We start from the raw sequence: 22,021 nt of genomic DNA, 5'->3' as shown, positions 1-22,021 counted from the left end.
TATAATACTGTAACCCTACACACTGCACTATATCACACCCCAACTACACCCGGTAATACTTCCTTTTATAATACTGTAACCCTACACACTACACTATATCACACCCTAACTACACCCGGTAATACTACCTTATATAATACGGTAACCCTACACACTGCACTTTATCACACCCTCACTACACACGGTAATACTACCTTATATAATACTGTAACCTACACACTGCACTATATCACACCCTAACTACACCCGGTAATACTACCTTTTATAATACTGTAATCCTACACACACTGCACTATATCACACCCTCACTACACCCGTTAATGCTACCTTATATAATACTGTAACCCCACACACTACACTATATCACACCCTAACTACACCCGGTAATACTACCTTATATAATACTGTAACCTACACACTGCACTATATGACACCCTAACTACACCCGGTAATACTACCTTATATAATACTGTAACCTACACACTGCACTATATGACACCCTAACTACACCCGGTAATACTACCTTATATAATACGGTAACCCTACACACTGCACTATATCACACCCTAACTACAACCGGTAATACTACCTTATATAATACTCTAACCCTACGCACACTGCACTATATCACACCCCAACTACACCCGGTAATACTACCTTATATAATACTGTAACCCTACACACTGCACTATATCACACCCTAACTACACCCGGTAATACTACCTTATATAATACTGTAATCCTACACACACTGCACTATATCACACCCTAACTACACCCGGTAATACTACCTTATATAATACTGTAACCTACACACACTGCACTATATCACACCCTAAGTACACCCGGTAATACTACCTTATATAATACTGTAACCTATACACACTGCACTATATCACACCCTAACTACACCCCGTAATACTACCTTATATAATACTGTAACCCTACACACTGCACTATATCACACCCTAACTACACCCGGTAATACTACCTTATATAATACTGTAACCTACACACACTGCACTATATCACACCCTAACTACACCCGGTAATACTACCTTATATAATACTGTAATCCTACACACTGCACTATATCACACCCTAACTACACCCGGTAATACTACCTTATATAATACTGTAACCTACACACTGCACTATATCACACCCTAACTACACCCGGTAATACTACCTTATATAATACTGTAATCTATACACACTGCACTATATCACACCCTAACTACACCCGGTAATACTACCTTATATAATACTGTAACCCTACACACTGCACTATATCACACCCTAACTACACCCGGTAATACTACCTTATATAATACTGTAATCCTACACACACTGCATTATATCACACCCTAACTACACCCGGTAATACTACTTTATATAATACTGTAACCTACACACTGCACTATATCACACCCTAACTACACCCGGTAATACTACCTTATATAATACTGTAACCTACACCCGGGGTCGGCTCCAGGTCTCAGTAAGCCCCTTAGCAGTGAACTCTCATGGCGGCATTACAAATTCAGAAACGTAATCAGTCATCTGTCCTCTAAATTATTCCTAGTTTATCATCCCAAACAACCCCCTCATGGTTATTTTATATAAAGTCCCCTTCACTCCCTATAGATTCATTAGATACAGTTCCTCTCATCCCCATGTATTCCTTACGTACAGCCTTGTGTGGGCCCCCCCAGCAGCTCTGGGCCCTAGCCATGACCCAGGTATGCCCAGTGCTGGTGCCGGCCCTGACACCCGGTAATACTTCCTTCTACCTTATGTAATTTTCTACACATTGCAGATGAGCCATGTACATGATTTTGTAAATAATTCTTCCCCCACCATGACCCCTGCGACCTCTGTCTCCAGGAGATTTGTCTGTCTGACCCTGCAGTGCTGATGACCCTTGTGGATGGACCGACCGGGGAGAACGATAACATGATCTGCGTGGCGTACCGACACCAGTATGATCTGGTGAATGAGAGCACCGGGGAGTCGTGCCGCCTGCATCATGTAGATGCCACTCGGGTAAGTTGCAGCCGCATTGCCAGGGGACAGAGGAGTGTGAGTGACGCCACTCGCCACCCACAGCCTCCATATTGTCATTTCAGGTTCATTTTGTTACAGCAATTGATGTGTATGAAGATGGGGAAGCCGGACTCCTGCTGTGCCATAACTGTAAGGAAGGGGGTCCGAACTCTCCTTGAAGTGCGGCAATGTACAGATTGTCATGTGACCCATTCATTTCCATTTTTAGATACCTGTTACTACAAGAAGGTAAGTCCATTCAATGGCGGCTCCCCCCACATCCAGCCGTCGGCCTCAGACTTCCATTTCAGCTGGAACCAGGTTCCTAATTCTGTAGGTAAGAGACTGTGAGCACCGGGTCGGCTGTGGACTCGGGCAAGAAACTTTCTGTAACTTTCTCCTTCTGTGCCGCAGTCTGCGCGTTCCCCTACATCCTGGCATTCACCACCGACTCCATAGAAATCCGGCTCGTTGTCAATGGCAACTTGGTGCATACGGCAGTGGTACCGGAGCTGCAGCTGGTGGCATCACGGGTAAGTGATGGGGGTGCCGGTTCATGGATTCTGAAAACTGGAATTGGACGTCTCTGTTTTAGGTTTTTCTTGATTTGCTGTTTATGACTTTTTATAAATACTCCGAGTTGTTACATCTGATGATTCGGCCTTTATAGAGGTCACTGTGCACCAAATAATCAAAAGCTAGAACATCGCTGGGCCGAACAAAGAAATCCAAAAATATATGTGCAGACACTGAATCCACATCCCATCGTGTATATCCACTAATATTCCGCTAGGGCGACGTGAAGTGCGCGGCTGAGCAGGAGGGCGGCGTGAAGAGCGCGGCTGAGCAGGAGGGCGGCGTGAAGTGCGCGGCTGAGCAGGAGGGCGGCGTGATGTGCGCGGATGAGCAGGAGGGCGGCGTGATGTGCGCGGATGAGCAGGAGGGCGACGTGAAGAGCGCGGATGAGCAGGAGGGCGACGTGAAGTGCGCGGCTGAGCAGGAGGGCGACGTGAAGTGCGCGGCTGAGCAGGAGGGCGACGTGAAGTGCGCGGCTGAGCTGGAGGGCGACGTGAAGTGCGCGGCTGAGCTGGAGGGCGACGTGAAGTGCGCGGCTGAGCTGGAGGGCGACGTGAAGTGCGCGGCTGAGCTGGAGGGCGACGTGAAGTGCGCGGATGAGCAGGAGGGCGGCGTGAAGTGCGCGGCTGAGCAGGAGGGCGACGTGAAGAGCGCAGATGAGCAGGAGGGCGGCGTGAAGAGCGCGGCTGAGCAGGAGGGCGGCGTGAAGTGCGTGGATGAGCAGGAGGGCGATGTGAAGTGCGCGGCTGAGCGGGAGGGCGGCGTGAAGTGCGCGGCTGAGCGGGAGGGCGACGTGAAGTGCGCGGCTGAGCAGGAGGGCGACGTGAAGTGCGCGGATGAGCAGGAGGGCGGCGTGAAGTGCGCGGCTGAGCTGGAGGGCGGCGTGAAGTGCGCGGATGAGCAGGAGGGCGACGTGAAGTGCGCGGCTGAGCAGGAGGGCGACGTGAAGAGCGCAGATGAGCAGGAGGGCGGCGTGAAGTGCGCGGATGAGCAGGAGGGCGGCGTGAAGTGCGCGGATGAGCAGGAGGGTGACGTGAAGTGCGCGGCTGAGCAGGAGGGCGACGTGAAGTGCGCGGATGAGCAGGAGGGCGGCGTGAAGTGCGTGGATGAGCAGGAGGGCGACGTGAAGTGCGCGGATGAGCAGGAGGGCGGCATGAAGTGCGCGGATGAGCAGGAGGGCGACGTGAAGTGCGCGGATGAGCAGGAGGGCGACGTGAAGTGCGTGGATGAGCAGGAGGGCGACGTGAAGTGCGTGGATGAGCAGGAGGGCGGCGTGAAGAGCGTGGATGAGCAGGAGGGCGACGTGAAGTGCGCGGATGAGCAGGAGGGCGACGTGAAGTGCGCGGATGAGCAGGAGGGCGACGTGAAGTGCGTGGATGAGCAGGAGGGCGACGTGAAGTGCGTGGATGAGCAGGAGGGCGGCGTGAAGAGCGTGGATGAGCAGGAGGGCGACGTGACCCTTTTTAACCCATTCATTACAGTATGCAATTCGCACATTGTAATGACTGATGAGGAGAATCCCCATATACTGCACATAGCGTGTAGTACGGCAGTATCAGACAACCAAGGGTTAAAGTACCACAGGGGTCCGAAAATTGGTAAAAAATAAAAACAGAATTCAAATCACCCCAAATAAACCGTTACAACCCTAAACAAGTCAGAATCCCATCAATCAAAATATAAGAACGCTTATTCCCGCCATTTAACCCTATAAAAGAAAGTCGCCCCCAAAGTCGGAAATACAATTTTTTGAAGCTTTTAAATTTTGTAAATGTATGAAAACTTTATAAAACCTACGAATGTTGCATCTCTGATCGCACAGAATAAAGTACACGCCATTGGGCGCCAAAAATCCAAGACCACAAGAAAACGCCACAAATGCATTTTTTCACCAATTTCACTGCATTCGGATTTTTTTTCCTGCTCCCCAGGACACGGCCGGAATATTATATCCCCAAGCCCCCGCACACATCTAATATTATACATACAGGAGGGAGGGCCCTGGTCACAAGAGCTTACAGTCTATGAGGATGAGGGGAGGACACAAGAGCTTACAGTCTATAAGGATGAGGGGGACACAAGAGCTTACAGTCTATGAGGATGAGGGGGTGACACAAGAGCTTACAGTCTATGAGGATGAGGGGTGACACAAGAGCTTACAGTCTATGAGGATGAGGGGGAGGACACAAGAGCTTACAGTCTATGAGGATGAGGGGGTGACACAAGAGCTTACAGTCTATGAGGATGAGGGGGACACAAGAGCTTACAGTCTATGAGGATGAGGGGGTGACACAAGAGCTTACAGTCTATGAGGATGAGGAGGTGACACAAGAGCTTACAGTCTATGAGGATGAGGGGGTGACACAAGAGCTTACAGTCTATGAGGATGAGGGAATGACACAAGAGCTTACAGTCTATGAGGATGAGGGGAGGACACAAGAGCTTACAGTCTATGAGGATGAGGGGAGGACACAAGAGCTTACAGTCTATGAGGATGAGGGGGGACACAATAGCTTACAGTCTATGAGGATGAGGGGGGACACAAGAGCTTACAGTCTATGAGGATGAGGGGGTGACACAAGAGCTTACAGTCTATGAGGATGAGGGGGTGACACAAGAGCTTACAGTCTATGAGGATGAGGGGAGGACACAAGAGCTTACAGTCTATGAGGATGAGGGGAGGACACAAGAGCTTACAGTCTATGAGGATGAGGGAGGACACAAGAGCTTACAGTATATGAGGATGAGGGGGTGACACAAGAGCTTACAGTCTATGAGGATGAGGGGAGGACACAAGAGCTTACAGTCTATGAGGATGAGGGGAGGACACAAGAGCTTACAGTATATGAGGATAAGGGGGTGACACAAGAGCTTACAGTCTATGAGGATGAGGGGGGACACAAGAGCTTACAGTCTATGAGGATGAGGGGGTGACACAAGAGCTTACAGTCTATGAGGATGAGGGGTGACACAAGAGCTTACAGTCTATGAGGATGAGGGGGTGACACAAGAGCTTACAGTCTATGAGGATGAGGGGGTGACACAAGAGCTTACAGTCTATGAGGATGAGGAGGTGACACAAGAGCTTACAGTCTATGAGGATGAGGGGGAGACACAAGAGCTTACAGACTATGAGGATGAGGGGGACACAAGAGCTTACAGTCTATGAGGATGAGTGGGTGACACAAGAGCTTACAGTCTATGAGGATGAGGGGGTACACAAGAGCTTACAGTCTGAGGATGAGGGGGTGACACAAGAGCTTACAGTCTATGAGGATGAGGGAGGTGACACAAGAGCTTACAGTCTATGAGGATGAGGGGGTGACACCAGAGCTTACAGTCTATGAGGATGAGGGGGGGGGGGGGGGACACAAGAGCTTTCAGTCTATGAGGATGAGGGGGGACACCAGAGCTTACAGTCTATGAGGATGAGGGGGGGGGACACAAGAGCTTACAGTCTATGAGGATGAGGGGAGGACACAAGAGCTTACAGTCTATGAGGATGAGGGGGGACACAAGAGCTTACAGTCTATGAGGATGAGGAGGTGACACAAGAGCTTACAGTCTATGAGGATGAGGGGGTGACACAAGAGCTTACAGTCTATGAGGATGAGGGAGTGACACAAGAGCTTACAGTCTATGAGGATGAGGGGGTGACACAAGAGCTTACAGTCTATGAGGATGAGGGGGTGACACCAGAGCTTACAGTCTATGAGGATGAGGGGGGGGGGGGGACACAAGAGCTTTCAGTCTATGAGGATGAGGGGGGACACCAGAGCTTACAGTCTATGAGGATGAGGGGGGGGGGACACAAGAGCTTACAGTCTATGAGGATGAGGGGGTGACACCAGAGCTTACAGTCTATGAGGATGAGGGGGGGGGGGACACAAGAGCTTTCAGTCTATGAGGATGAGGGGGGACACCAGAGCTTACAGTCTATGAGGATGAGGGGGGGGGACACAAGAGCTTACAGTCTATGAGGATGAGGGGAGGACACAAGAGCTTACAGTCTATGAGGATGAGGGGGGACACAAGAGCTTACAGTCTATGAGGATGAGGAGGTGACACAAGAGCTTACAGTCTATGAGGATGAGGGGGTGACACAAGAACTTACAGTCTATGAGGATGAGATGGTGACACAAGAGCTTACAGTCTATGAGGATGAGGGGTGACACAAGAGCTTACAGTCTATGAGGATGAGGGGTGACACAAGAGCTTACAGTCTATGAGGATGAGGGAGTACACAAGAGCTTACAGTCTATGAGGATGAGGAGGTGACACAAGAGCTTACAGTCTATGAGGATGAGGAGGTGACACAAGAGCTTACAGTCTATGAGGATGAGGGGTGACACAAGAGCTTACAGTCTATGAGGATGAGGGGTGACACAAGAGATTACAGTCTATGAGGATGAAGGGGTGACACAAGAGCTTACAGTCTATGAGGATGAGGGGGGACACAAGAGCTTACAGTCTATGAGGATGAGAGTGACACAGGAGCTTACAGTCTATGAGGATGAGGGGGTGACACAAGAGCTTACAGTCTATGAGGATGAGGGGGTGACACAAGAGCTTACAGCCTATGAGGATGAGGAGGACACAAGAGCTTACAGTCTATGAGGATGAGGGGGGGACACAAGAGCTTACAGTCTATGAGGATGAGGAGGTGACACAAGAGCTTACAGTCTATGAGGATGAGGAGAGACACAAGAGCTTACAGTCTATGAGGATGAGGAGGTGACACAAGAGCTTACAGTCTATGAGGATGAGGGGAGGACACAAGAGCTTACAGTATATGAGGATGAGGGGGTGACACAAGAGCTTACAGTCTATGAGGATGAGGGGGTGACACAAGAGCTTACAGTCTATGAGGATGAGGGGGTGACACAAGAGCTTACAGTCTATGAGGATGAGGGGTGACACAAGAGCTTACAGTCTATGAGGATGAGGGAGGACACAAGAGCTTACAGTCTATGAGGATGAGGGAGGGGACACAAGAGCTTACAGTCTATGAGGATGAGGAGGTGACACAAGAGCTTACAGTCTATGAGGATGAGGGGTGACACAAGAGCTTACAGTCTATGAGGATGAGGGGTGACACAAGAGCTTACAGTCTATGAGGATGAGGGGTGACACAAGAGCTTACAGTCTATGAGGATGAGGGGTGACACAAGAGCTTACAGTCTATGAGGATGAGGGGTGACACAAGAGCTTACAGTCTATGAGGATGAGGGAGGACACAAGAGCTTACAGTCTATGAGGATGAGGGGATGACACAAGAGCTTACAGTCTATGAGGATGAGGGGGTGACACAAGAGCTTACAGTCTATGAGGATGAGGGGTGACACAAGAGCTTACAGTCTATGAGGATGAGGGGTGACACAAGAGCTTACAGTCTATGAGGATGAGGGGTGACACAAGAGCTTACAGTCTATGAGGATGAGGGGGTGACACAAGAGCTTACAGTCTATGAGGATGAGGGGATGACACAAGAGCTTACAGTCTATGAGGATGAGGGGGTGACACAAGAGCTTACAGTCTATGAGGATGAGGGGTGACACAAGAGCTTACAGTCTATGAGGATGAGGGGTGACACAAGAGCTTACAGTCTATGAGGATGAGGGGTGACACAAGAGCTTACAGTCTATGAGGATGAGGGGGTGACACAAGAGCTTACAGTCTATGAGGATGAGGGGGTGACACAAGAGCTTACAGTCTATGAGGATGAGGGAGGACACAAGAGCTTACAGCCTATGAGGATGAGGAGGTGACACAAGAGCTTACAGTCTATGAGGATGAGGGGAGGACACAAGAGCTTACAGTCTATGAGGATGAGGGGGTGACACAAGAGCTTACAGTCTATGAGGATGAGGGGAGGACACAAGAGCTTACAGTCTATGAGGATGAGGGGATGACACAAGAGCTTACAGTCTATGAGGATGAGGGGGGACACAAGAGCTTACAGTCTATGAGGATGAGGGGGTGACACAAGAGCTTACAGTCTATGAGGATGAGAGGGTGACACAAGAGCTTACAGTCTATGAGGATGAGGGGGTGACACAAGAGCTTACAGTCTATGAGGATGAGGGGAGACAAGAGCTTACAGTCTATGATGATGAAGGGGTGACACAAGAGCTTACAGTCTATGAGGATGAGGGGGTGACACAAGAGCTTACAGTCTATAAGGATGAGGGGGGACACAAGAGCTTACAGTCTATGAGGATGAGGGGTGACACAAGAGCTTACAGTCTATGAGGATGAGGGGGTGACACAAGAGCTCACAGTCTATGAGGATGAGGGGGTGACACAAGAGCTCACAGTCTATGAGGATGAGGGGGCGACACAAGAGCTTACAGTCTATGAGGATGAGGGGGTGACACAAGAGCTTACAGTCTATGAGGATGAGGGGAGGACACAAGAGCTTACAGTCTATGAGGATGAGGGGATGACACAAGAGCTTACAGTCTATGAGGATGAGGGGGGACACAAGAGCTTACAGTCTATGAGGATGAGGGGGTGACACAAGAGCTTACAGTTTATGAGGATGAGAGGGTGACACAAGAGCTTACAGTCTATGAGGATGAGGGGGTGACACAAGAGCTTACAGTCTATGAGGATGAGGGGAGACAAGAGCTTACAGTCTATGATGATGAAGGGGTGACACAAGAGCTTACAGTCTATGAGGATGAGGGGGTGACACAAGAGCTTACAGTCTATAAGGATGAGGGGGGACACAAGAGCTTACAGTCTATGAGGATGAGGGGTGACACAAGAGCTTACAGTCTATGAGGATGAGGGGGTGACACAAGAGCTCACAGTCTATGAGGATGAGGGGGTGACACAAGAGCTCACAGTCTATGAGGATGAGGGGGCGACACAAGAGCTTACAGTCTATGAGGATGAGGGGGGGACACAAGAGCTTACAGTCTATGAGGATGAGGGGAGGACACAAGAGCTTACAGTCTATGAGGATGAGGGGGTGACACAAGAGCTTACAGTCTATGAGGATGAGGTGGTGACACAAGACCTTACAGTCTATGAGCAAGATGGGGGGGACACAAGAGCTTACAGTCTATGAGGATGAGGGGGTGACACAAGAGCTTACAGTCTATGAGGATGAGGGGAGGACACAAGAGCTCACAGTCTATGAGGATGAGGAGGTGACACAAGAGCTTACAGTCTATAAGGATGAGGGGAGGACACAAGAGCTTACAGTCTATGAGAATGAGGGGAGGACAGAAGAGCTTACAGTCTATGAGGATGAGGGGGTGACACAAGAGCTTACAGTCTATGAGGATGAGGAGGTGACACAAGAGCTTACAGTCTATGAGAATGAGGGGAGGACAGAAGAGCTTACAGTCTATGAGGATGAGGGGTGACACAAGAGCTTATAGTGTATGAGGATGAGGGGGTGACACAAGAGCTTACAGTCTATGAGGATAAGGGGGGTGACACAAGAGCTTACAGTCTATGAGGATGAGGGAGGACACAGGAGCTTACAGTCTATGAGGATGAGGGGGGACACAAGAGCTTACAGTCTATGAGGATGAGGGGGTGACACAAGAGCTTACAGTCTATGAGGATGAGGGGGTGACACAAGAGCTTACAGTCTATGAGGATGAGGGGGTGACACAAGAGCTTACAGTCTATGAGGATGAGGGGGTGACACAAGAGTTTACAGTCTATGAGGATGAGGGGGTGACACAAGAGCTTACAGTCTATGAGGATGAGGGGGTGACACAAGAGCTTACAGTCTATGAGGATGAGGGGGTGACACAAGAGCTTACAGTCTATGAGGATGAGGGGGTGACACAAGAGGTTACAGTCTATGAGGATGAGGGGGGACACAAGAGCTTACAGTCTATGAGGATGAGGGGTGACACAAGAGCTTACAGTCTATGAGGATAAGGGGAGGACACAAGAGCTTACAGTCTATGAGGATGAGGGGGTGACACAAGAGCTTACAGTCTATGAGGATGAGGCGGTGACACAAGAGCTTACAGTCTATGAGGATGAGGGGGTGACACAAGAGCTTACAGTCTATGAGGATGAGGGGGACACAAGAGCTAACAGTCTATGAGGATGAGGGGGGGCACAAGAGCTTACAGTCTATGAGGATGAGGGGGTGACACAAGAGCTTACAGTCTATGAGGATGAAGGGGGGGACACAAGAGCTTACAGTCTATGAGGATGAGGGAATGACAAGAGCTTACAGTCTATGAGGATGACGGGGGGGACACAAGAGCTTACAGTCTATGAGGATGAGGGGGTGACACAAGAGCTTACAGTCTATGAGGATGAGGGGGTGACACAAGAGCTTACAGTCTATGAGGATGAGGGGTGACACAAGAGCTTACAGTCTATGAGGATGAGGGGGTGACACAAGAGCTTACAGTCTATGAGGATGAGGGGGGACACAAGAGCTTACAGTCTATGAGGATGAGGGGAGACAAGAGCTTACAGTCTATGAGGATGAGAGGGTGACACAAGAGCTTACAGTCTATGAGGATGAGGGGGTGACACAAGAGCTTACAGTCTATGAGGATGAGGGGAGACAAGAGCTTACAGTCTATGAGGATGAGAGGGTGACACAAGAGCTTACAGTCTATGAGGATGAGGGGGTGACACAAGAGCTTACAGTCTATGAGGATGAGGGGACACAAGAGCTTACAGTCTATGAGGATGAGGGGAGGACACAAGAGCTTACAGTCTATGAGGATGAGGGGAGACAAGAGCTTACAGTCTATGAGGATGAGAGGGTGACACAAGAGCTTACAGTCTATGAGGATGAGGGGGTGACACAAGAGCTTACAGTCTATGAGGATGAGGGGGTGACACAAGAGCTTACAGACTATGGGGATGAGGGGGGACACAAGAGCTTACAGTCTATGAGGATGAGGGGTGACACAAGAGCTTACAGTCTATGAGGATGAGGGGGACACAAGAGCTTACAGTCTATGAGGATGAGGGGGGACACAAGAGCTTACAGTCTATGAGGAAGAGGGGAGACACAAGAGCTTACAGTCTATGAGGATAAGGGGAGGACACAAGAGCTTACAGTCTATGAGGATAAGGGGAGGACACAAGAGCTTACAGTCTATGAGGATAAGGTGGTGACACAAGAGCTTACAGTCTATGAGGATGAGGAGGTGACACAAGAGCTTACAGTCTATGAGGATGAGAGGGTGACACAAGAGCTTACACTCTATGAGGATGAGGGGGTGACACAAGAGCTTACACTCTATGAGGATGAGGGGGTGACACAAGAGCTTACAGTCTATGAGTATGAGGGGGACACAAGAGCTTACAGTCTATGAGGATGAGGGGTGACACAAGAGCTTACAGTCTATGAGGATGAGGGGGGACACAAGAGCTTACAGTCTATGAGGATGAGGAGGTGACACAAGAGCTTACAGTCTATGAGGATGAGGAGGTGACACAAGAGCTTACAGTCTATGAGGATGAGGGGGTGACACAAGAGCTTACAGTCTATGAGAATGAGGGGAGGACACAGGAGCTTACAGTCTATGAGGATGAGGGGGGACACAAGAGCTTACAGTCTATGAGGATGAGGGGGTGACTCAAGAGCTTACAGTCTATGAGGATGAGGGAGGACACGGGAGCTTACAGTCTATGAGGATGAGGGGGGACACAAGAGCTTACACTCTATGAGGATGAGGGGGTGACACAAGAGCTTACAGTCTATGAGGATGAGGGGGACACAAGAGCTTACAGTCTATGAGGATGAGGGGGTGACACAAGAGCTTACAGTCTATGAGGATGAGGGAGTGACACAAGAGCTTACAGTCTATGAGGATGAGGGGGGACACAAGAGCTTACAGTCTATGAGGATGAGGGGGTGACACAAGAGCTTACAGTCTATGAGGATGAGGGGGGACACAAGAGCTTACAGTCTATGAGGATGAGGGGTGACACAAGAGCTTACAGTCTATGAGGATGAGGGGGGACACAAGAGCTTACAGTCTATAAGGATGAGGGGAGGACACAAGAGCTTACAGTCTATGAGAATGAGGGGAGGACAGAAGAGCTTACAGTCTATAAGGATGAGGGGAGGACACAAGAGCTTACAGTCTATGAGAATGAGGGGAGGACAGAAGAGCTTACAGTCTATGAGGATGAGGAGGTGACACAAGAGCTTACAGTCTATGAGGATGAGGGGGTGACACAAGAGCTTACAGTCTATGAGGATGAGGGGGTGACACAAGAGCTTACAGTCTATGAGGATGAGGGGGGACACAAGAGCTTACAGTCTATGAGGATGAGGGGAGGACACAAGAGCTTACAGTCTATAAGGATGAGGGGAGGACACAAGATCTTACAGTCTATGAGAATGAGGGGAGGACAGAAGAGCTTACAGTCTATGAGGATGAGGGGGGACACAAGAGCTTACAGTCTATGAGGATGAGGGGAGGACACAAGAGCTTACAGTCTATGAGGATGAGGGGGTGACACAAGAGCTTACAGTCTATGAGGATGAGGGGGTGACACAAGAGCTTACAGTCTATGAGGATGAGGGAGGACACAGGAGCTTACAGTCTATGAGGATGAGGGGGGACACAAGAGCTTACAGTCTATGAGGATGAGGGAGGACACGGGAGCTTACAGTCTATGAGGATGAGGGGGGACACAAGAGCTTACAGTCTATGAGGATGAGGGGAGGACACAAGAGCTTACAGTCTATGAGGATGAGGGGGTGACACAAGAGCTTACAGTCTATGAGGATGAGGGGGGACACAAGAGCTTACAGTCTATGAGAATGAGGGGAGGACAGAAGAGCTTACAGTCTATGAGGATGAGGGGGTGACACAAGAGCTTACAGTCTATGAGGATGAGGGGGTGACACAAGAGCTTACAGTCTATGAGGATGAGGGGGGACACAAGAGCTTACAGTCTATGAGGATGAGAGGGTGACACAAGAGCTTACAGTCTATGAGGATGAGGGGGTGACACAAGAGCTTACAGTCTATGAGGATGAGGGGGACACAAGAGCTTACAGTCTATGAGGATGAGGGGGACACAAGAGCTTACAGTCTATGAGGATGAGGAGGTGACACAAGAGCTTACAGTCTATGAGGATGAGGGGGTGTCACAAGAGCTTACAGTCTGAGAGAATGAGGGGGGACACAAGAGCTTACAGTCTATGAGGATGAGGGGGGACACAAGAGCTCACAGTCTATGAGGATGAGGGGGTGACACAAGAGCTTACAGTCTGAGAGAATGAGGGGGTGACACAAGAGCTTACAGTCTATGAGGATGAGGGGGTGACACAAGAGCTTACAGTCTATGAGGATGAGGGGGTGACACAAGAGCTTACAGTCTGAGAGAATGAGGGGGTGACACAAGAGCTTACAGTATGAGGATGAGGGGGTGACACAAGAGCTTACAGTCTATGAGGATGAGGGGGTACACAAGAGCTTACAGTCTATGAGGATGAGGGGGGACACAAGAGCTTACAGTCTATGAGGATGAGGGGGACACAAGAGCTTACAGTCTATGAGGATGAGGAGAGACACAAGAGCTTACAGTCTATGAGGATGAGGGGGGACACAAGAGCTTACAGTCTATGAGGATGAGGGGGTGACACAAGAGCTTACAGTCTATGAGGATGAGGGGGTGACACAAGAGCTTACAGTCTATGAGGATGAGGGGGGACACAAGAGCTTACAGTCTATAAGGATGAGGGGAGGACACAAGAGCTTACAGTCTATGAGAATGAGGGGAGGACAGAAGAGCTTACAGTCTATGAGGATGAGGGGGGACACAAGAGCTTACAGTCTATGAGGATGAGGGGGTGACACAAGAGCTTACAGTCTATAAGGATGAGGGGAGGACACAAGAGCTTACAGTCTATGAGAATGAGGGGAGGACAGAAGAGCTTACAGTCTATGAGGATGAGGGGGGACACAAGAGCTTACAGTCTATGAGGATGAGGGGGACACAAGAGCTTACAGTCTATGAGGATGAGGGGGTGACACAAGAGCTTACAGTCTATGAGGATGAAGAGGTGACACAAGAGCTTACAGTCTATGAGGATGAGGGGGTGACAAGAGCTTACAGTCTATGAGGATGAGGGAGGACACACGAGCTTACAGCCTATGAGGATGAGGGGTGACACAAGAGCTTACAGTCTATGGTGATGAGGGGGTGACACAAGAGCTTACAGTCTATGAGGATGAGGGGTGACACAAGAGCTTACAGTCTATGAGGATGAGGGGGTGACACAAGAGCTTACAGTCTATGAGGATGAGGGGGTGACACAAGAGCTTACAGTCTATGAGGATGAGGGGGGACACAAGAGCTTACAGTCTATGAGGATGAGGAGGTGACACAAGAGCTTACAGTCTATGAGGATGAGGGCGTGACAAGAGCTTACAGTCTATGAGGATGAGGGGGTGACACAAGAGCTTACAGTCTATGAGGATGAGGGGGGACACAAGAGCTTACAGTCTATGAGGATGAGGGAGGACACAAGAGCTTACAGTCTATGAGGATGAGGGGGTGACACAAGAGCTTACAGTCTATGAGGTTGAGGGGGTGACAAGAGCTTACAGTCTATGAGGATGAGGGGGTGACACAAGAGCTTACAGTCTATTAGGATGAGGGGAGGACACAAGAGCTTACAGTCTATGAGGATGAGGGGAGGACACAAGAGCTTACAGTCTATGAGGATGAGGGGGTGATATAAGAGCTTACAGTTTATGAGGATGAGGGGGGCACAAGAGCTTACAGTCTATGAGGATGAGGGGGTGACACAAGAGCTTACAGTCTATGAAGATGAGGGGGGACACAAGAGCTTACAGTCTATGAGGATGAGGGGAGGACACAAGAGCTTACAGTATATGAGGATGAGGGGAGGACACAAGAGCTTACAGTCTATGAGGATGAGGGGGACACAAGAGCTTACAGTCTATGAGGATGAGGGGGTGACACAAGAGCTTACAGTCTATGAGGATGAGGGGCGACACAAGAGCTTACAGTCTATGAGGATGAGGGGTGACACAAGAGCTTACAGTCTATGAGGATGAGGGGGTGACACAAGAGCTTACAGTCTATGAGGATGAGGGGGGACACAAGAGCTTACAGTCTATGAGGATGAGGGAGGGGACACAAGAGCTTACAGTCTATGAGGATGAGGGGGTGACACAAGAGCTTACAGTCTATGAGGATGAGGGAGGACACAAGAGCTTACAGTCTATGAGGATGGAGGTGACACAAGAGCTTACAGTCTATGAGGATGAGGGAGGACACAAGAGCTTACAGTCTATGAGGACTGCTATGATTTGTGATGCATTTTTGTCGGACACATTTGCAGTTTGTAAAACCAATAAAAATGCATAGTGTAAATGTGACTTAAGAATCTATGAGTTATATTTCTCTGTAGCAGTAAGTGGGCCCTTAGAATCTATTTCACTGGTTCTACACAAGGAGACAGACTTCCTACAACATGGTGCAGATCACAATGTAGCTCCTCATCTAATTGAACACTGTGCATCCCCCCCACACACACAAGAGCTTCTGGGGGAGATGAGAATTAACTCTTTTGTCAGTGTAAATGTTCTGCTTCTATTTGGGAAGTTTTCTGCTCCTATTACTGTGATAAAACATTTATTGCTATCTTTGTATATAATTTGTGTCAGCTGATAAAATTGTAACAATTTTCATGGTGGTTTAGGATATTATAGTAATTGTCTCTCATTTCTCCAGTCAGACATTTACTACAAAGCTTCCACCACAATGGGCTCCTCTAACAGCAGCTCCAAGGACACCAGTAGTCACAGCTCCCCACAGACACCCACCGGTTACGACTTGCAAGCGTTCCCCAGTACCCCTGGAGAAGGTGGGAAAAAGGGGGGTTCTCTTCTTTATGAGACATGGCCCTTATTATCTACCCAGCTAACCCTAACCCATCTCATCCCCTAATAATCTACACAGCTAAAGCATCCATCTCCTCCCCTCATCATCTACACAACTACAGCGCCCGTTTCCTCCCCTCATCATCTACACAACTACAGCACCCACTCCTATGTGAATTATCTACAAACTTACAGTGCCGTCTCCCCTCCACATCATTTACACAGATACAGCAGCCGTCTCCTCTCCACATCATCTAAATCCCTACAAGGCCCATCTACTCCCCTCATCATCTACACAGCTACAGCGCCCGTCTCCTCCCCTCATAATCTACACAGCTACAGCGCCCGTCTCCTCCCCTCATCATCTACACAGCTACAGCGCCTGTCTCCTCCCCTCATCATCTACACAGCTACAGCGCCTGTCTCCTCCCCTCATCATCTACACAGCTACAGCGCCTGTCTCCTCCCCTCATCATCTACACAGCTACAGCGCCCGTCTCCTCCCCTCATCATCTACACAGCTACAGCGCCCGTCTCCTCACCTCATCATCTACACAGCTACAGCGCCCGTCTCCTCCCCTCATCATCTACACAGCTACAGCGCCCGTCTCCTCCCCTCATCATCTACACAGCTACAGCGCCTGTCTCCTCCCCTCATCATCTACACAGCTACAGCGCCCGTCTCCTCACCTCATCATCTACACAGCTACAGCGCCTGTCTCCTCCCCTCATCATCTACACAGCTACAGCGCCCGTCTCCTCCCCTCATCATCTACACAGCTACAGCGCCCGTCTCCTCCCCTCATCATCTACACAGCTACAGTGCCCGTCTCCTCCCCTCATCATCTACACAGCTACAGCGCCCGTCTCCTCCCCTCATCATCTACACAGCTACAGCACCCATCTCCTCCCCTCATCATCTACACAACTACAGCGCCCGTCTCCTCCCCTCATAATCTACACAGCTACAGCGCCCGTCTCCTCCCCTCATCATCTACACAGCTACAGCGCCTGTCTCCTCCCCTCATCATCTACACAGCTACAGCGCCTGTCTCCTCCCCTCATCATCTACACAGATACAGCGCCCGTCTCCTCACCTCATCATCTACACAGCTACAGCGCCTGTCTCCTCCCCTCATCATCTACACAGCTACAGCGCCCGTCTCCTCCCCTCATCATCTACACAGCTACAGCGCCTGTCTCCTCCCCTCATCATCTACACAGCTACAGCGCCCGTCTCCTCACCTCATCATCTACACAGCTACAGCGCCTGTCTCCTCCCCTCATCATCTACACAGCTACAGCGCCCGTCTCCTCCCCTCATAATCTACACAGCTACAGCGCCCGTCTCCTCCCCTCATCATCTACACAGCTACAGCGCCTGTCTCCTCCCCTCATCATCTACACAGCTACAGTGCCCGTCTCCTCCCCTCATCATCTACACAGCTACAGTGCCCGTCTCCTCCCCTCATCATCTACACAGCTACAGCGCCCGTCTCCTCCCCTCATCATCTACACAGCTACAGCGCCCGTCTCCTGCCCTCATCATCTACACAGCTACAGCACCCATCTCCTCCCCTCATCATCTACACAGCTACAGCACCCGTCTCCTCCCCTCATCATCTACACATAATAAATTCAAACAGGAGAGGCGATACGGGCGCCACATGTGTAAAAAATGTTTTAAAGTACAACAAGGTGTTTTAGAGTAATGCTCACCTTTCTAGGTTGTACGGGCGGTACAATACGTTTGAGCGCAATGGTTAGTTGGGTTTTTTCGGCGGCCTCCTGGGTTCCGAGGTGGAGGATTATTCACCCCGTCTTGTCTTATCTTTTAGTAGTGGTGTCTTCCAGGTTGTCGGCGCCAATAACTCCGTTTGGTCGTGATTATTATAAATTCCTTTTATTTATAGGCTGTGTAATACGCGTTTCGAGCCCGTACCAGGCTCTTCCTCAGTTACATATAGCTTCACGGTTTTAGGAAAAACACAAGGTTTATAAAGTGTGGCTTTTGGCGCGAGAAGCAAATGCTCTGACGTCAGAGATGTAAACATAAATAGTGTAGTAAAAAGTTCATTCATAAAATCGGTTAGCGGTTAGTATCGCTATGGTTAAAATAGTACAATACAGATAAGAGACATAATAATTTCATACATAGGGGTACATTAAGAAGGAAATGGAGGATTAGGATAAATTATATTATGAGGGATGTAAATATGAAGGGATGTGGATATAAATGGTTTATTAAAAAGTCCATTAATAAAATCAGTTAACAGTTAATATCGCTATAGTTAAAAAATATATAAATGTGTAGTTTCATACAGATCGGTATAGGCTGTCCCTATTAAATACATAAGGGTACAATGAATTTCCATTGTTAGGGTTGTTAAAGTAAAAGAATGTGGTTCCTAGAATTAGTAGAATTACCCTGTATGGGTGGGCACGATGGTCTACCTTACGTTTTGGATGTTTTGTATCGGAGCTGTCTTCTGTTACTGTTCCGTGCAGTGCAGCTACGGAAGCCTGGAAGGGTCACATTGGGGCAAGCGCGAAGTTGTGGATGCTGCGGATCTGTGTTCAGGTCAGTATGGTTTCCGTGACTTCATTAAGGCCGGCTGGTTTAAGGGTTATTAAACGGTACATCCAATATATTTCCCTCTTTTTTAATACTCCGAATCGGTTATTAGTATCGGGGCTGATGTAGTCGATTGGCATGATTGAGATTTTTCCTTCTCCCTTGTGTTTGAGGGTACAGTGTTTTGATAACCCGTGAGTAAGAATTTTATGTTTAATATTATATCGATGTTGATTTACTCGGCAATGTAATGCTTGAGTGGTCCTTCCGACATACTGTAAGCCGCATTGGCATTCAATGAGGTAGATGATGAATTGGCTGGTGCAGTTAAGTTGGGCTTTAAGGTGAAAAGTCTCTTTTGTGTTGTTTGATTTAAAAGTGTCGGAGGTTTTTATGATTCTACAGCAGAGGCATTGAGGTTTTCCACACCTGGAGCTTCCTTTTTTAGTCGTTGGTTCTATCCAATGTTTATATTGTTTGGGAATGCTCGGGGCTAGTAGGTTTTTTATAGTTGGGACCCTTCTATAGATGCAGGTGATATCATCTGGTTTTGATTTCGTTATAATGTCGAAATACTAAACTTCACAGATTACGAAACAGAAGCAGAACGTATCTTGTCCGATACTACTTATTATAACGAAATCAAAACTAACCCATTCCCACAACTAGAAAAAAATTATCAGGAATTTATAAAAGAACATGCCAAAATAGGCCTTCTCACAAAAAAAGAAAAAAAGTTTTTACTAATAGATAACCCCAGCAAACCATATTTTTATTTTTTACCCAAGATACATAAAAGTCTCACCTCCCCCCCTGGTCGCCCTATTATATCCAACACCAACTGTGTTACAAGCAACTTATCGCATTATATCGATCTATTCTTACAGAATTATGTCACAGAGATGCCGAGCTACCTAAGAGATTCCTCCCATCTAATCAACATTCTTAAAGAAACCAAATGGAGAGAAGATTTCATTTTAGCCACTCTCGATGTAACAGCCCTCTATACAAACATTGACCATACCATTGGTCTCACATGTATTGAAACTATCCTCCAACAAGATCCTAATATACTAGAAAGACAAAAAGAATTTATAGTAGAGGGCCTCTCCTTCATACTCAAAAATAATTATTTTACCCATGGCAAACGAACGTTTCACCAACAAAATGGGACGGCTATGGGCACAAAAGTCGCACCTTCATACGCGAACCTATTTATGCATAAATTCAAAAATATTTTTATTACACCTCAAAATAGACACCTGGGCAAACTCCAGCTATATAAAAGATTTATTGATGACCTATTTATCATATGGCATGGTGACCACCTCTCCCTAAAACAGTTCTGCACAGAAATAAATAATAACACCTGGGGCCTTAAATTTACCCTAAACTATAGTACACAACAAGTGGAATTTTTAGATCTAATAATAAGCCACGATGACACAAAATTCACCACAAAAACATTCTTCAAAAATGTGGATGTAAATAGCTATCTAGACTATACGAGTAATCATCATAAAAAATGGCTTCGAAATATCCCCTACAGTCAGTTTAGGCGTATCCGCAGAAACTGCTCAAACACGCAAACCTTTAAAGACCAATGCCAGATCCTGGAAAAAAGATTCCAGGAAAAAAAGTACCCTAAGGCAGTTGTCAGAGATGCAGTGAAAAGAGCTAGCCAAATTACACAAATGGAAAGTCTTCAACCAAAAGATCTAAGTGGACAGAAAAATGCGGAAACAAACAAACAGTTGAAATTCATTACAACATACAGCAAAGACAGCCAAAAAATCTTAAATATCCTTAAGAAACACTGGAAGATTATAAAATCTGATCCAGTATTAACTAAAATAATTCCAGATGATATCACCTGCATCTATAGAAGGGTCCCAACTATAAAAAACCTACTAGCCCCGAGCATTCCCAAACAATATAAACATTGGATAGAACCAACGACTAAAAAAGGAAGCTCCAGGTGTGGAAAACCTCAATGCCTCTGCTGTAGAATCATAAAAACCTCCGACACTTTTAAATCAAACAACACAAAAGAGACTTTTCACCTTAAAGCCCAACTTAACTGCACCAGCCAATTCATCATCTACCTCATTGAATGCCAATGCGGCTTACAGTATGTCGGAAGGACCACTCAAGCATTACATTGCCGAGTAAATCAACATCGATATAATATTAAACATAAAATTCTTACTCACGGGTTATCAAAACACTGTACCCTCAAACACAAGGGAGAAGGAAAAATCTCAATCATGCCAATCGACTACATCAGCCCCGATACTAATAACCGATTCGGAGTATTAAAAAAGAGGGAAATATATTGGATGTACCGTTTAATAACCCTTAAACCAGCCGGCCTTAATGAAGTCACGGAAACCATACTGACCTGAACACAGATCCGCAGCATCCACAACTTCGCGCTTGCCCCAATGTGACCCTTCCAGGCTTCCGTAGCTGCACTGCACGGAACAGTAACAGAAGACAGCTCCGATACAAAACATCCAAAACGTAAGGTAGACCATCGTGCCCACCCATACAGGGTAATTCTACTAATTCTAGGAACCACATTCTTTTACTTTAACAACCCTAACAATGGAAATTCATTGTACCCTTATGTATTTAATAGGGACAGCCTATACCGATCTGTATGAAACTACACATTTATATATTTTTTAACTATAGCGATATTAACTGTTAACTGATTTTATTAATGGACTTTTTAATAAACCATTTATATCCACATCCCTTCATATTTACATCCCTCATAATATAATTTATCCTAATCCTCCATTTCCTTCTTAATGTACCCCTATGTATGAAATTATTATGTCTCTTATCTGTATTGTACTATTTTAACCATAGCGATACTAACCGCTAACCGATTTTATGAATGAACTTTTTACTACACTATTTATGTTTACATCTCTGACGTCAGAGC

General features: G+C 47.7%; 1 protein-coding gene across 1 annotated transcript in view; it reads left to right on the top strand.

The window, feature by feature from the left end:
* The window catches only part of GARNL3 (GTPase activating Rap/RanGAP domain like 3), a 236,191-nt gene that overhangs the window by 206,252 nt on the left and 7,918 nt on the right, over window positions 1-22,021 (top strand). Inside the window, 5 exon segments of the mRNA XM_072131865.1 lie at window positions 1,888-2,046; window positions 2,130-2,196; window positions 2,276-2,383; window positions 2,461-2,579; window positions 16,345-16,477. Coding sequence (XP_071987966.1) covers window positions 1,888-2,046; window positions 2,130-2,196; window positions 2,276-2,383; window positions 2,461-2,579; window positions 16,345-16,477 — 586 coding nt within the window.

Source organism: Engystomops pustulosus, unplaced genomic scaffold (genome assembly GCF_040894005.1).
Source record: "Engystomops pustulosus unplaced genomic scaffold, aEngPut4.maternal MAT_SCAFFOLD_158, whole genome shotgun sequence".
NCBI classification, from domain to species: domain Eukaryota; kingdom Metazoa; phylum Chordata; class Amphibia; order Anura; family Leptodactylidae; genus Engystomops; species Engystomops pustulosus.
The sequence above is the reverse complement of the archived record's forward strand: the minus strand, read 5'-3'. Positions and strand labels throughout refer to the sequence as shown.